At 39.1% G+C, this 15314-nt stretch overlaps 1 protein-coding gene across 1 annotated transcript in view; it reads right to left on the bottom strand.

Annotated features, from left to right (window-relative positions):
* rabgap1l (RAB GTPase activating protein 1-like) overlaps window positions 1-15314 on the bottom strand; it is a 156332-nt gene that overhangs the window by 92729 nt on the left and 48289 nt on the right. The window contains exon 13 of the mRNA XM_036140978.1: window positions 13805-13955. Coding sequence (XP_035996871.1) covers window positions 13805-13955 — 151 coding nt within the window. The remainder of the gene's footprint in view (window positions 1-13804; window positions 13956-15314) is intronic.

Here is a 15314-nt window from a genome sequence, read left to right as displayed (position 1 = left end):
CAAAGCATAAGATCAGACTATAAAAGCACAAATACCAGAAAGCTGTAAGACAGCTAATACTTTTGCCACGGACATGTAGATCAGAAATTATGGATTAAACCCATGATTGGTAATCCTGTTTAGAAACACTTTGGTATTCTGGGTAAAATGGTCCTTCCATCCAGAAAGTAGTGTTTATGTATCCGGTTAGCTTAGCAGTTTTTGGAAACTTCAGAAAAAAGAAAACAGAAAAAAAAAAAAAATCAGCGAATCTATTTTTAGATAGAAATGTTATAAAGCTGATAAACGTACTAATTTTTGTTGGTTCCAAGGTTGTCACATAGATGCATTTAAACCCCTTTTGCTTTATTGTTGTTTTTTGTTTGTTTGTCGGGGGGAGAGGTAGTAAGGCAATGGGCCTTTAAAAAAAACATTAATTGTTTTTTAAAATAGAATGTGGGACTAGGAGCATGAGGGGAGCTTTGTGAAGAATTATTCAGACATTAGACGAGCAGTTGTGCTGTTAATAGACCCATTTAGCAAAGAGGCTATAATGGAGGTGGTGTTGCTGAGCTGTGGAGCTGCAGTGCAGCTGGTCCCTTCAGATACCAGCATGGGAATGAGCTATAGAGGAGGCTGCGTGTACTTATACATTATAAGAGTCTGTGATTGACAAGACTTTAGACCTTTAAAAACTTATTTTTTTCCCCCCATTCATGAATGAGAAGAGGACTTAGTGTGCTAAGACTTGTGGAGGACACGCTCAAGCTAGAGTAACAATGTACATGTATGTGCACGGTGCATGTTTAAATCAGAGTCGAGCTATAGATTCGCCTAAAGAGTGGAAACATTGTCTCAATGTCAAAATGCCAACATCGAAGACCTTCAGAGACTGCTTACATTGCATGTTTCTAACCACCATAAATGGGTGTTAAGTTTTTTTCTGCAATCCCCAAGGTCAGATAAATATACAAACAGCATGTTTATCAACATCTACAACGGGGTATTATCATGTCACATCAATTTTATAGAATGCTAAAGAAAATAAAACAGACAACTGTGCTGTGCTCGGTTAAAAATTACTTTACTGCCACTTCAGAGTATGAAGGACTAAAGGTTATAAGTTGAACCGTCCATGGTGGTGAAGCATGTCTTGCTCGGATTTTAATTTCCACCAACACAAACTATTTTTTGTCTTACAAATGTTGTAGCAGCAACATAGATCTAATTAAGGCTTTTATCGCAAACGTTTTGTCAGCAGTATAACTGATACAACTTATTGATCAGGACAACAAAAGCAGAGGAAATAGTTTAAATAAGCTGCACCTAAGTTGTTCACTAGAACAAGCACAATGGTCAGAATGCATCTACAAGACGAAGTGTAGTTGATGTTTTTTAAACAACTGCGTAAGTGGTTTATCAAAAATTATAAAAAAAAAAAAAAACATGTTGAATGAATGATCAAACATGTTTGTCATAGTTATTAGTATACAGAACTGCAATACCAAAACACATGATTTTAATATGTGGGTTTATCTGTAATAAGGTAAACCGACGTAACGCTGTCAGAACACATCCCCTTTCAAACTGCACGGTGATGTCTGCAGCGGTTTCCAGAACACATGGGATTCGTGAGCAGCTCGCCACCTACACAGTTTCCAATTATCCAAATATCAAGTACTTAATCAACTGGAGGAGAAAGTTGACACAAAAGGCGAAAGCAGAGACAGAATTGTCATGGTGACAACTTCAAGACAAGAGAAGCCCAGCAAACCTTGCAGTTACCATGGCAGCTCATCTTATGTACATTGTACTCCATGTGTCTGTGTGGGTTATCAGGCGGGGGTGTAGTATTATTACAGCTGGGCTACACGGCTGTGGCTACGTTTGAGTGAATGGCAACAACAGACCGTCACTAAGTTGGCCAGGGGCCAAAAATGTAAAAATGATACAAATTATTAAGCATCTTATGCCGCCAGATACTGATTAGGCTCAATGCCATGCCAACACAAGGAAACTACTTTTTATTCGCGTCGCATTGTCTACATCAGTATTACGTGTGTAGCATTTGAAGCCCGGCAGCTTTAGTTACTTTCCTAAAAGCAGTTTTGTCTTTCTCAGAACTCCAGTTTGGTGAAATGTATTTTGTAGAGAGTCCCTCGCCTTACAATGTCAGGGGGCTGAAGGGTCGGACAGCTCGGTGTATTATACAGTTCTGTCTTAGGTCTGGTAGGATCATCAGAATTATTTATTTTTTCTAAATGCCAGAATAATGACAGCAATAATTCTTTAGACGTTATTACTTTCTTGAAGTTCAGAGGTTTACATACATTTTTTGTTAATATTTGGTGACCCATTCCTTTAAATTGTATGACTTGGGTCAAACGTTGTGAATATCCCTCCAGAAGCTTCTAACAAAAGTTGGCAGGACATTTGGCCCACTCCTCCTGACAGAACGGGTGTAGCCAAGTCTGTAGGCCGCCTTGCTCACAGACGCCTTTTCAACTCTGCCCATACATTTTCAATACGGTTGGGATCAGGGTTTTGTGATGGCCAAAACATTAACTTTGTTATCCTTAAGCCACTTTGCAACCAGTTTGGCTCTATGCTTTGTGTCATTGTCCATTTGGAAGATTATTTGAGATCCCGCTTCAACTTTCTTGCTGGTGACTTGAGGTGTTGCTTCAGAATTTCCACATAATGTTCTTTTCTCAGACTGGGGACCGGTCCAGGTTGTACCCCGCCTCTCGCCCACTGAATACCGTAGATAGGCACCAGCACCCTAACGACCTCATAAGGGACAAGCGTGATGGAAAATGGATGGATGGATGTTCTTTTCTCATGATGCCATCTCTTTTGTAAAGTGCACCAGTCCCTCCTGCAGCAAAACAATCCCTAAAAGAGGCTGCCACCCCCATATTTCACAGATGGGATGGTTTTCTCGGCTTTGAAAGCTTCCCCGTTCTTCCTTCGAATATAACAATGATCATTATGGCAAAACAGTTAAATTTTAGTTTTGTTTCGACCACAGGACATGTCTCCAGAATCAATGTGAACACAGTTCACAACTGTGTGCAGTTGTGAACTGTGATCTGGCTTTTATTGTTTCTTTTGGAGCAAAGGCTTCTTCCTGGCAGAGTAGCTTTTCAGCCCATGTCAGTACAGAACTTGTTTCACTGTGGATAGTGTCATCTCTGGGAGACAATACCCATCTCCTCCCTGTGCGGTGTGATGGCTGGACAGTCCAGTGGTGTTATTACTTGAGTATAATTGTTTTAATAAATTAACATGGCAACATCAGGCATTTAGAAATTGCACCCGAGGATGAACCAGACTGGTGCAAGTCCACAATTATCTTCCTGAGATCTTGGCTGATTTGTTTTGACTTTCCCATAATGTTACACAAAGAGGCAGAGTGTTTCAGGTGTGCCTTAACATGTGTCTCAGATCAACTCTAATGTTGTCGATAAACCTATCAGAAGCTTCCAAAGACAAGACATCATAATCTGGGCATTCCCAAACTGTTTAAAAGGCAATGTATATGCAAACTTCTGAATATAAAGAAAGTTAATAAAAAATTGTCAAAAATAATCCTTCTGGCATTTTTCTGGCATTTTGCAAATAGAAAAAAAATTTGGTCATTATAACAGACCAAAAACAGGAAAAGCGTATTAGATAGACAGATAGATTTCATATCTGACAGTGAGGAAAAAAATCTTATGTATATTTTTATATAGTGTATGTAAACTTCTGGTTTCAACTGTATTTTATTGGGATGGAGAAATAATGCCACCATGTGAGAGGTGAAGAACAAGAATATGTCCTTCATAGCTAACTTAAACAAACTACAACAGGTTAGTCTTAAATTTTGTTGGACATTTTGTTGAACAAATCAACATTTGTTGATTTGGTAGATTAACAGCCAACCAGACAGCCAAACTGCTCTTACAATAGAATCATAAACATAATTCAAAAGCAGATAAAACAAATCAAGATTAGATAATAAAAGTTAGAAATCTGGAATAAAATGCCATGCTTTGTGTGCAACGATTCTATATAATCAATGAGTTCAACCTTTGACAGAATGTTTTTGATAATATTTTAATTTATTAGGATGCACCTGTTTTGACAATCCCCATTTTACTGAAACAAGGTTGTGAACCTTGTAAATGTGATCCTGACATATTAGAGTTGTACAGCTGCTCATATTCTGGTTGTCGGTGCCAATATTTTATCAGCTAAGACAAATTGCTGAATGATTGAAATAGTTTTTTTCCCTTTAACTTCAGTTTCTTTGGCGAAACACTCTCCTTGAAAGACCTTCAGTGCAACATGGCCTGCAGTGGTGGGAACTGCTGTTCTGGGCGTTGGTTACAGCCATCAAACGTGAGCAGGAGGAGGGTTCTTGACCACAACACTTAACACAACGCCTGTGCTTTAAGCAAGATTGTTTTTTGGGGGGGAAATCAGGACTAGAAATAGCTGGCTGGGCTTTTTTTAAGCTGGCGGTTCAAGCGTGGCAGCACACCTTGAGCTTGTTCCGCTCCTGGGATACGTAAAGGTTGTTCAAATGTCACCGGCAACCCCTCTAACTCTTTCCCCAAACACAGAGCTACACATGCAGAGAAAGATCTCAGCTGCCCTGAGGCCATGCTCTGTGTGACATGGCGACTGTTTGCAGCTGTAAGGGAGAAGATTATTGCAGTCTGATACTAAACATGACAGCTTCGATCAAGGATATCGTACCCGCTGATTTAGCATATTGTCAAAACCTCTTAAATTAGCACGTAATTTCTTGACGTTTCGTAGATCCCAGTGTCTTTTCCAAACAGAAAATTTGATATTCAACACATATTTGTAGCCAAGATTTCCCCCAAAAAGTTTAACAGCCCAGTTAATTTGAATTAAAGTCATTACTAAGCACAGACAGCGGCCATTAACTAGCTCCATCACAGCATACTCTTTCGCCATTTGTCTCTGTTCTCTCCCTCTCACTCACCCTTCTCCCTCTACCTTTGCCTCCATTCATTCGGTGCAGCTAATAATAGCTCAGCTTACCGCCTATCAATACCATCACTAGTCTTGCAAGACATAAGATGTGGGTGTGGCGGAGACAGAGGAATGAGGAAGAATGCGCTCCACAACAGAGGCAGGCTCTTATGTAACAAGAGTGAGGGAGGGAAAGAAAGAAAAGCAGCTGGGGGGGTGGGGGGGGGGGGGGGGTGCTGGTGGGTTAAGGTAGAGACACAATGAATAAGGGCTCCTATACGACGCCCAGGAAGAATCGCTGCCAGCCGCAACGAAAGGATGGCACTGAAAGAAAAATGTGAGAAAAATAAGAAGGGACAGACAGATAAAAAGGCAGAAAAGAAGTTGTCCCCAAGCAACACATAAAAAGGTGAGAGAAACATAAAGAGGGCACACAGAAAGGTAAAGAGCAGAGAAAAACAACCTTCTCTCACAAGAGAAACATACAAGCAAATGCTATTGATGTAACCCCTCTTTACTTTTTCCCCTTCTTCTCGCTCTTCAATCACAACAACCTCATACTTCTGGGCCTGCACTCCTCTCTAATCTTCCTCTCTCTGCTTATTGATTAAAGCAGATAGCTTCACCGCGCTCCGCGTGGAAAAGTATCGGATTGTCTATAAAGCCGAGGAGGGTCTCCAGCTAGTCACACAGTATTTTTTCAGCCATAATGTCCTTGGGCTGTGCGGATCTTTTATTCAAACAGCTGCTCATCTGGACATTGATCTTAAGATGCTACCTTTACGTTATTTAAATTTCTTAATATCTAAAACGGACTTCCAGGCAGCCTGAGACCAACACAAAAACCATACAGTTCTTCAAAATGCTTACTAACAGAGGTGCTATTATTTTAAGCAACCCTGCATCCTAACTTTTATTTTGTTCAGTCATGTTTACTCAATTTTTTTATCATATTATAATAAACTGATTATAATTATTAATATTATTACTAGCACAAATGCTGAGGAAACTATACTAATGTGTAGCACATAAACATTTGAAAAATAAAAAAGCGAATCGATAAGTTGCGGGGTAACAAAATATTTACAACCACAAACTGTGATGTATTTTAAGGAGTATTTTATGCGATAGACCAACACAGGGTATCACATATTTGTGAAGGAAAAGGAAAAGGATAATGCAGTTTTCTAAAGTTTTACAAGTAAAAGATTTAAAACATTTGGCATGTATTCAGCCTCCCTGAGTCAATGCGCTGTAGAGCCATCTTTTTCTGCCAGCTTCCCTGTCCCTGCTCACATTAACCTGACATCAGCCTGATGCTGCCGCCACCGTGTCTCACAATGTGTGTGTTTTATTTAAGGGGGGTTACAGCGATAGTGTTATGAGGACCAAAAGATCACATTTTTGTGTCGCCTTTTTTCGTCAGCATGCTGTTGTGCTATTCTGTTTTTCTTGTCAGATGTTGGAATAAACAGTGCTTTTGTAAGATGCTTAAAGCTTGGAGTATTAATTTATAACCTCACTCTGCTTTCAACCTCTCCTTGACCTGTTTTGTGCGCTCCTTGGTCTTCATGATACTGTTTGTTCACTGTTGTTCCCAAACAAGGCTTTGGAGAACAGCTGGATTTATCCTGGGATTAAATTAAACACATGGTGGACTGTTTACGAATGATGTGACTTATGGAGACAAGTTGTTTCTCTAGATTTTATATGGCGGCATCCGACTAAAGCGACACACAAGAAGGGCACATTTTATGTAAAATGCCCTGCAGACTGTGGTCCTGATGTGACACCACACCTTATCAGGTATCTCTATCTGACAAGTTAGCTGTAGCCTCATACTGAGCTAATGGTAATTAAAAGCCGTGTCTGTGTGTGACTAATACTCCCACGTCTGAACTTTACTTCTCTTACTGAGTCATTTGTTAAATGAGCAGCACTAAAATCCCAGAGTTACGGGCCAACTGACTATCAGTGTCAAAGTAACATTTTTCTCTCGTCTATGGGTGCCGGTTTCATATTTTAGATCCTTCCTACGGTTACATAAGTCAGTGTTATTCTAAATAAAAACATAAAAAGAGATACAAGCCATGCTCCAATCAAGGTTTTTCTGTAATGTGATACAAATTCTGAATTCTTTTGTTTAAGTATTTGCAGAAAACGAGTTTCAGCCTGCATTGTACTAGCCTCGTGAGACCATCCTGATCTCGCGAGCTTTCAAGGTTTCACTCGCAGATCAGTCTGGCTACTCTCCGTTAAAGAAAATTTGGAGCCGTTCACCAAACGAACGTCCAATCAGCGTTGGCTTTGAGGCGGGTTGAGGTGTGACGCAACGGGAAGCGCGTCAGTTCAGTCTTAACAGCATGGCGGCTTCAGGTGATGAAACTAGCGTTAGCGTGGCTATCGAGCAAGTTTTATTGGAATTACAGAGTATTTCTTTGCTGAGCTAACGAGCCTTTACCTGCAGCAGCAAGAGTAGCTTGGCTTGTGGTTGTGTTTTCGTCGTCGCTCGTAACAGAGTGACGACGAATCTGATTGGTTCATTTGGCCCGTCTATCACCAACATAGGCCAATCAGCTAACCAGTATTTTCGCCCCTTCCCAAAATTACTTCAACGGAAGGTTTCCAGATGGATATGCGGAGCAAATCTATCTGGCGGAGTCAGGTTAGCATTGTACAGAGCTAACCTTTAAATTACATAATGTTTAAGTAATTAATAACAATGCCGTGTCAATGTCTGCAACCTTGAAACAACTTGGGTTCGTGTTGTTCCTTCAGTCTTTTTTTGTGTTTTAGTTTTTTTAATTAACAAGATTAAAAACTTGCCAGTCTGTACACACGTTCAAATTAAATGAATTGTAAATGGCGGTACTGAAACGTAGTTCTACAAACCACAACCGAGAAATGCCCAAAGTGTCAAAGCATGAGTTGACAACTGAAGCTCCTGGTTTTTGATTATTAAAAAGTTAAACCATGCAGAAATGTTGGCATTTTCAGTTTTTTCTTTACAGCAGTTCCATTACTGCACATCTGACCCAAAACCCCAGAGAGAATGCAAAGAACAGAGATCAATGATTAATAGTAATTGTCCTGTCCCCAATGGGAAACTAATTTGCAGCATGTCCACTCATCAAACAGCCCATACATTGGCTGGTGGCGACTCAGACAGCAATCAATCATAACACGGCAGGAACCGATCTGATACTAAAGCTTAGTTTGGGGGCATTCCCAAATATATAAACACTTATTGAACCAGATTTCGATTTTATGATGGGTGGTCTGACTAACATATTCTAGACAAACTCTTTTGGGCAAGTAAGGAACTGTGTGACACACTTAGAAACTTTGGTTTAACTCAGAATGTTAAACAGCCAACACACAAGCAGGGGCATATTTTAGACTTAATCATCACTAAAGGTCTAAACATTTCACAGGTCAATGTAACTGATGTTGCCTTATCCGATCACTTCTCCGTTACCTTTGAATGTATCATTACCAGTGACTCATTTAGCCAAAGGGACATCGTAAGAAAACGCACCTTTAAGGACAATGCCACTGAAACTTTTATTCAAGCTTACTCTGCTACTTCAACCTTGGGCTGCAACTCAGTAGATGAGCTAGTAGATAACTTTCAGTCTAAAGTCTCAGACATCATTGACTGCATTGCTCCAGTTAAAGTGAAAGTTGTTTCCGGGAAGAAAAAATCTCCTTGGAGAAATGCTCCATCAGTTAGAAGTGAAAAGAGGGAATGTCGAAAAGCTGAACGCAGGTGGAGAAAGAATACACTCCAGGTTCACTATGACATCTATAAAGAGAGACTTAACAGATATAACTTACAATTGAAAAATGCAAGAGAATCTTTCTTCTCTGAGATCATTAAGAAAAACATTAATAATGCTCGTGTCTTATTTTCCACAGTCGACAGGTTAACAAATCATCCTGTGTCCGTGGCTTCAGAACTCCACTCCACCAGGGCCTGCAATGAATTTGCTAACTTCTTTACTGAGAAAATCCTAAAAATTAGAGGATCAGTTTGTACTTCCACACCAGCTCCAGAACCAAAGCCGTACTCAGCTGGAACTTATCCTGACAAAATGTCCCAATTCAGCCAAATAAACTCCAAAAGCTTAGAGCAGATCATTCAGCAGCTAAGTTCCTCCTCCAGCTGCCTTGATGTTCTACCCACAGCTTTCTTTAAAAAAGTTTTACCTGTCATAGCGTCTGATTTGACTCAGATAATAAACACGTCCCTCCTGTCAGGTGTTTTCCCCCAGTCCCTAAAAACAGCAATTATCAAACCACTGCTGAAAAAGAATAATTTAGACAAACTTCTACTCCAGAACTACAGGCCCATCTCAAACCTCCCCTTTATCAGTAAGATTATTGAAAAAGCTGTGTTTCAACAATTAAACACCTTCTTAACAACGACCAGCCGATTTGACGTTTTCCAGTCAGGTTTCCGTGCTCACCACAGTACAGAGACCGCCCTGATCAAGGTGTTTAATGACATCCATATAAATACAGACTGTGGAAGAACCACCATGCTGGTTCTATTGGACCTTAGTGCAGCATTTGATACTGTCGATCACTCCATTCTGTTAGAACGCCTGGAGAACTGGGTCGGCCTCTCTGGTACAGCACTCAACTGGTTTAAATCCTACTTAAAGGACAGGGAATTTTTTGTATCAGTAGGTAACTTTACATCAGAGATGACAAAAATCCCATTTGGGGTTCCCCAAGGGTCCATTCTGGGTCCCCTCCTATTCAATATCTACATGCTCCCTCTAGCCCAGATAATAAAAAATAACAACATCAGCTACCATAACTATGCAGACGACACACAGCTCTACATCACTATGTCACCAGGTGACTATGAACCAGTTCAGGCACTGAGTAAATGCCTAGAAGAAATCAATACGTGGATGTGCCAAAATTCTCTCCAATTGAATAAAAACAAAACTGAAGTAATAATATTTGGACCAATAGAGGAAAGATCAAAAGTTAGCACACAGCTTCAGTCGCTTCAGCTAAAAACCACAAATCAGGCCCGAAACCTGGGTGTAGTGATGGACTCAGACCTGAACCTTCAAAAGCATCTAAAGACAGTTACAAGGTCGGCTTTCTATCACCTGAGGAACATTTCTAGGATTAAAGGACTGATGTCTCAGCAGGATCTAGAAAAACTAATCCATGCGTTTATTTTTAGTCGAATTGATTACTGCAACGGTGTTTTCACAGGTCTGCCTAAAAAGTGGATCAGACAGCTGCAGCTGATCCAGAACGCTGCTGCCCGCGTCCTCACTAAGACTAAGAAAGTAGAGCACATCACCCCAGTTCTAAAGTCCTTACACTGGCTCCCTGTATCTCAGAGAATAGACTTTAAAATACTTCTGTTAGTCTATAAATCCTTAAATGGCTTAGCTCCTAAATACATCACAGACTTGTTATCAGCGTATAAACCCTCCAGACCACTCAGGTCTTCTGACTCCAGCCTGCTCTGCATACCTAGAACCAGAACCAAACATGGAGAAGCAGCTTTTAGTTCCTATGCTCCAATTATCTGGAACAAACTTCCAGAAAACTGTAAAAGTGCGGAAAGCCTGAGTTCTTTTAAATCAAGATTAAAAACACATTTGTTTAAAATTGCCTTCAACTGTCCTAGTTAACTGAATCACCACTTTTTTGTTCTATTTTCTATCTATATTTTATTCCTACTTGCTCTTATTCTGTTTTATTTTGCTATGTTTTAATCATGTAAAGCACTTTGCATTGTCTTTGTACTGAATTGTGCTATATAAATAAATTTGCCTTGCCTTGCCTTGCCTAAGGTTAAGCCATTAGTTAAAACACAACATTTATAGTGCTATAACTTTTAAATAAGTGTAATGTAAACATTTGTAATACATTGTATAAATTATTTTCTATTGTAATGGGGTCAGATGAGAGATACAGAATTAGATCTTATTACATTTTGTGTTTTTTCTTGTGATAATGAGAAAAGTGACACTAGAAATGCATCACTCTTTTTGGCAATACATCTGTTAATGCCTAAAGTCAGACTTCCACTAAAAATATAAAAAATTATCGATCAGGTTACTTTCGTACACAAGACACAATAAAATTGAGCACCTGTGCTGCAAAACAGCAGACAATAATAACCGTCATTCATAACTTCTATTATTTTATCACTCAGGGAAACAACAGGAGGAACAATGAATCAAAAAGCAAAAGTAACAATACCAATAAGATTGTTAGCTTTGAAAGTTTCAAACATCCTCAGTTAGAGTGTTTTGTTGTTAAATAATTCTTATCTTGCTGATTTTTTAAATTCCCGATAACAACACAGCACAATAATTTACCATCTCTATTTCGAGTAAAATCTGCAGTAGAGTAGAGTAGATGTTTAAATAAAGCCATTTCTGTTGGGTTTAAGAAGGTAAAACTAGCTCTGGGAGAAATATTAAGGAATTAAGGCTTAAGGTAGAACATATGTCATAAACCAGGGGAATGCATTTACTCCTTTCATTATGTGTATCTTTGAAACTTGCTGAAATAGTTCATAATTGCCCAGTCAATAATTGTGAAAAAAAACCTTGTATAAGAGCATCTTGACCAAATTAAACAACCAACTAACCCACAAACTGAGACAAAATAGGTTGAAGAGTATGTAAAAAAAGCTCAAACAGCACTAAATACAAAAGGTCTAACAATTCATTCTGGATTCCTGGAAGCTCTCTGGGGGCAAAAGGCCACTTTGAGCTGTAACAGCAGTGCATGCACTGAAATGTCACGGCTAAATTGAAGTGATCTCTGACTTGACACACAGTTCAGAAGAACGGCTCTAACGAATGGCAGTGTCACTGATGTTTCAAAATACTAGAGAAAACACATACAAAACACTCCGTTCACTCTGAATTAGTCTCTCAACAAGTCATGACTCAGCGACTCTCCACATAAACACAACAAAAACTGTGACGGGAAGAAACAATATTTTACATAATTAATAATTAATGTATGTACGCTGGGAACGTGTGAAATTTAAATTCCCTGTTTGCGCACATAAACATGGCCAATAAATCTGATTGTGATAATATGAAAATGGGAGAAAAACCTCAGCCTTTAGGTCTCTTTTGACTGCTGAGATATGACATCCAATGGCTGCTATTGCAAGCTAAAAAAATAAAATAAAATCAAGAAAAAATGCTTAGTAATCCTATACTAGCTTGTAAAAGTATTTATTTCCCTTTTATTCCTCCACTTTTTCACATTTTATGTCAAAACTTAAAACTTCAGTGTTTTTTTTAAATGTGTTATTAGACAGACCTAACCAAAGTCCCGTCTAAATGTGAACTGGAAATGATAGAAAACATGATTTTTACTATTTTGTACTAATAACAGAAAAGTGTGTTGTGCTTTGGTAATCAGTTCAAAGTCTATATAAATAAGGCTCTCCATGTCCAGCCTCCCAGTTTAGCTGGATGGCCATGTCTGGGTAGGTTTGCAGTTGCTCCGTACCTTTACTTTATCAGATGTTAGATCATCCAATACTCTCATAGATGTGAGTCGCTTAGAATATTGCTTTATCCCCAACACATCTCAGGTGTGTTTCTTGTTATTTAATACATCTCTAAGCCCTAATTAGGTGACTTTATAAAGGCTGCTGGTTGATAGTATCTTATTTAGAGGTATCCGATTAAAGAAAACATAAATTCATGTCACATTTTGAAAACCATGCATCAATTTCTTTTCACAAATATTCGCTACTCTGTCTCTCATAATGAAAATTCTAGTAAAATACATTGATGTTTGTGACGTGGCATGGCTAGTATCGTTGCTGGTGCTGTAATGGATTGTCTGATTCTCAACAAATGCACAGAACAGTGAAACCACTAAACTAAAATATGGGTAATATTGTAAAATAAACATTAGTCAAATTGGTTTTAGTACCGAGGCAAACGTGTTTAATTGTTTTCTGTCACGTTGCTTTTTGTAAAATTTAACTGAAACTCTGCAAATATTTATGGTTTACAGATTAAATTTGTTTTAATATCTCAGCTTTCAGACAGCCCACTGCATTTTTTTTTAAAGAATGGTTTTAAAACTGTAAATTTAGTTCACAATACTAGTTATCTATATATTATATTCATAGGACAAATCTATCAGTAAAATTCTGTTTATAATAGTATCAATCTCTATATTTACTCAGTAGAAACCCATGTCCTGTACTTATGGGACCATTGTTTATCCTGCACTTGCTGCTATTGCACTTCTGGTTAGACCTAAACTGCATTTCGTTGCCTTGTACCTGTACCTGCGTAATGACAATAAAGTTGAATCTAATCTAATCTAATCTAAAGACAGTCCAGCAGCTTTGTAACATCATACACAACTAACTGACAGCTAACACCAACAGCTAGGGGAGAGGCAGCTAAACTACCCTCCATGACAGAAAATAAAACACCCCGTACTATTCCTGATATCTTACCAAATAGAATCTGAACCACAGCAGTAACACTGAAGCTAAACTTTAGTCGTTTAGAACCTGATCCACCATATTTGGAGAGATGATGTTTCATGTGGAACAGCGGAGTGCAACTGGCCGCCCATTGTTAGAGAGAGAAAACAGATTGTTTTGTCAACAAAAAATGTTTTTTCCCCCCTGACAGCAACATCCTGAATGGATGGGTCGGTTAAAGCCAACGCAGAAAATGTCTCACTTCAGCACATACAAACAATACATCTGGAAGAGCTTGGTCAAAGATTTGCCATCACAACTCCAAATTCCCAAAAGTGGCCGTCCTCCCCGGGTCTGAGTGTCTAAGTGTCCGTGCGTTACCTTGGTGATGAGGATGCGGTAGTGTTCAAGCAGGTCATGGTTGTCGTGGCAACCGGCCAGCAGCTGCCAGACTTCGGCTCTGAGCGGCTCGGGGATGCCGCCGCGGACCAATGAGGGCAAACCCTTCGGACGAGTGGACAGGTTTGCGTGCCTGTTCCAAAAAAAAAAAAAACACAAGGGTAAGACTTTATTATACTGAAGTGCGCCTGTACCGCTCTTTACAAACAGGCTTTTTTTTTAGTTAACGCCTAACACCAGGTGTGACCTGGTGTTAGGCTTTAATTATACAACCTTTGTACAGGATACCTATTCAATGTATTAAATCCAGTTCTCTATATAGTTTCAGTTGCACACAACAAAATGCACACCAACACGTCTACACTTTTATCTCATAAAAATAAGGTTAATGTCTCGTTGAAATACCCAAACCTTCTTTTTTGAAGTGCAATCTTAATTGAAGTAGCTGTTTCGGGACCAACGTGTTGTTTTATGTATATTTCCTATGGGGTAATGCCCATGAGATAAAAACACCACAGTTTAATTTTACTGTCAACATTCCCATCAGCAGACCCACTCTGTGTGGAATATTAGTTGTACGGCTGTGCCTCCACATGACAAAAAAACATTCAAAAACCTTTTTTTTAAGACAGAGACCTGGAAAGAGATTAAAAGTTGACAATTTTATGGTACTCTAAAAAAATCAAGATGTCTGTCAGATTTGTGCCGGTCAAACAATCAAAGATACTCCTGATCAACTCGGTGTGTGTATAAAACACACCCGTCCCCAGAATCTGTTTCCTACCGTTTCAACCCTAACGACAAAGACCAAGGGTCCCTCAAAACTACAAGCAAAAATATAATAAATCTGCATAAGGCTTGAATTGGCTACAAGATCATTAGCATGAAGCTTGCTGAGAAGATAACGAACCTTGCCTTACGGGGTGAGGCTCAGGGCTGCACGTTATTAGTAAAACATACAGCAGGCAAAACTATCAGTGTATAATTATATGACTTATGATAAATAAACAAATACTTAATGGTGTTAATGTCATTCTGCTTGCTAACATAGACCCCACTACACAGTATTCTTTCTCTACCAGGAAAGAAATGCAATAATCTTATTTTTGAGATGTACTGTGCAGCTCTAGGGAGAATGAACTCAAGAGCTCAAGGGATTCGCTCAAAACCACAAGAAGAGCTTGTTAATAATCTAAAGGCAGTCCAGTCACCAAGAACCCAATTGGTAACAAAATACTTCTTAAATAAAAATCCTCAAAGCCTACCACAAAAGAAGGCAAATGTAAAAGCCCCCTTTAAGTCACCTATCGAACACTTAAATGATCGAGAGAAGGTTTGAAGGAAAGCATCACCAAACTTGAACTGTACTGTTAGCATCAACTCAGAGAACTAAAAACACCCTCGTGTAGTAAAGCATGGAGGTATTAGCATTATAATTAGGGCTGTTTTTCTGACAGAGGTAAGGACGACTTAGCTGTATGGAGGGACCAAT

Source organism: Fundulus heteroclitus, chromosome 9, assembly GCF_011125445.2.
Source record: "Fundulus heteroclitus isolate FHET01 chromosome 9, MU-UCD_Fhet_4.1, whole genome shotgun sequence".
NCBI lineage: Eukaryota > Metazoa > Chordata > Actinopteri > Cyprinodontiformes > Fundulidae > Fundulus > Fundulus heteroclitus.
This window is presented reverse-complemented; position numbering and strand designations above follow the sequence as displayed.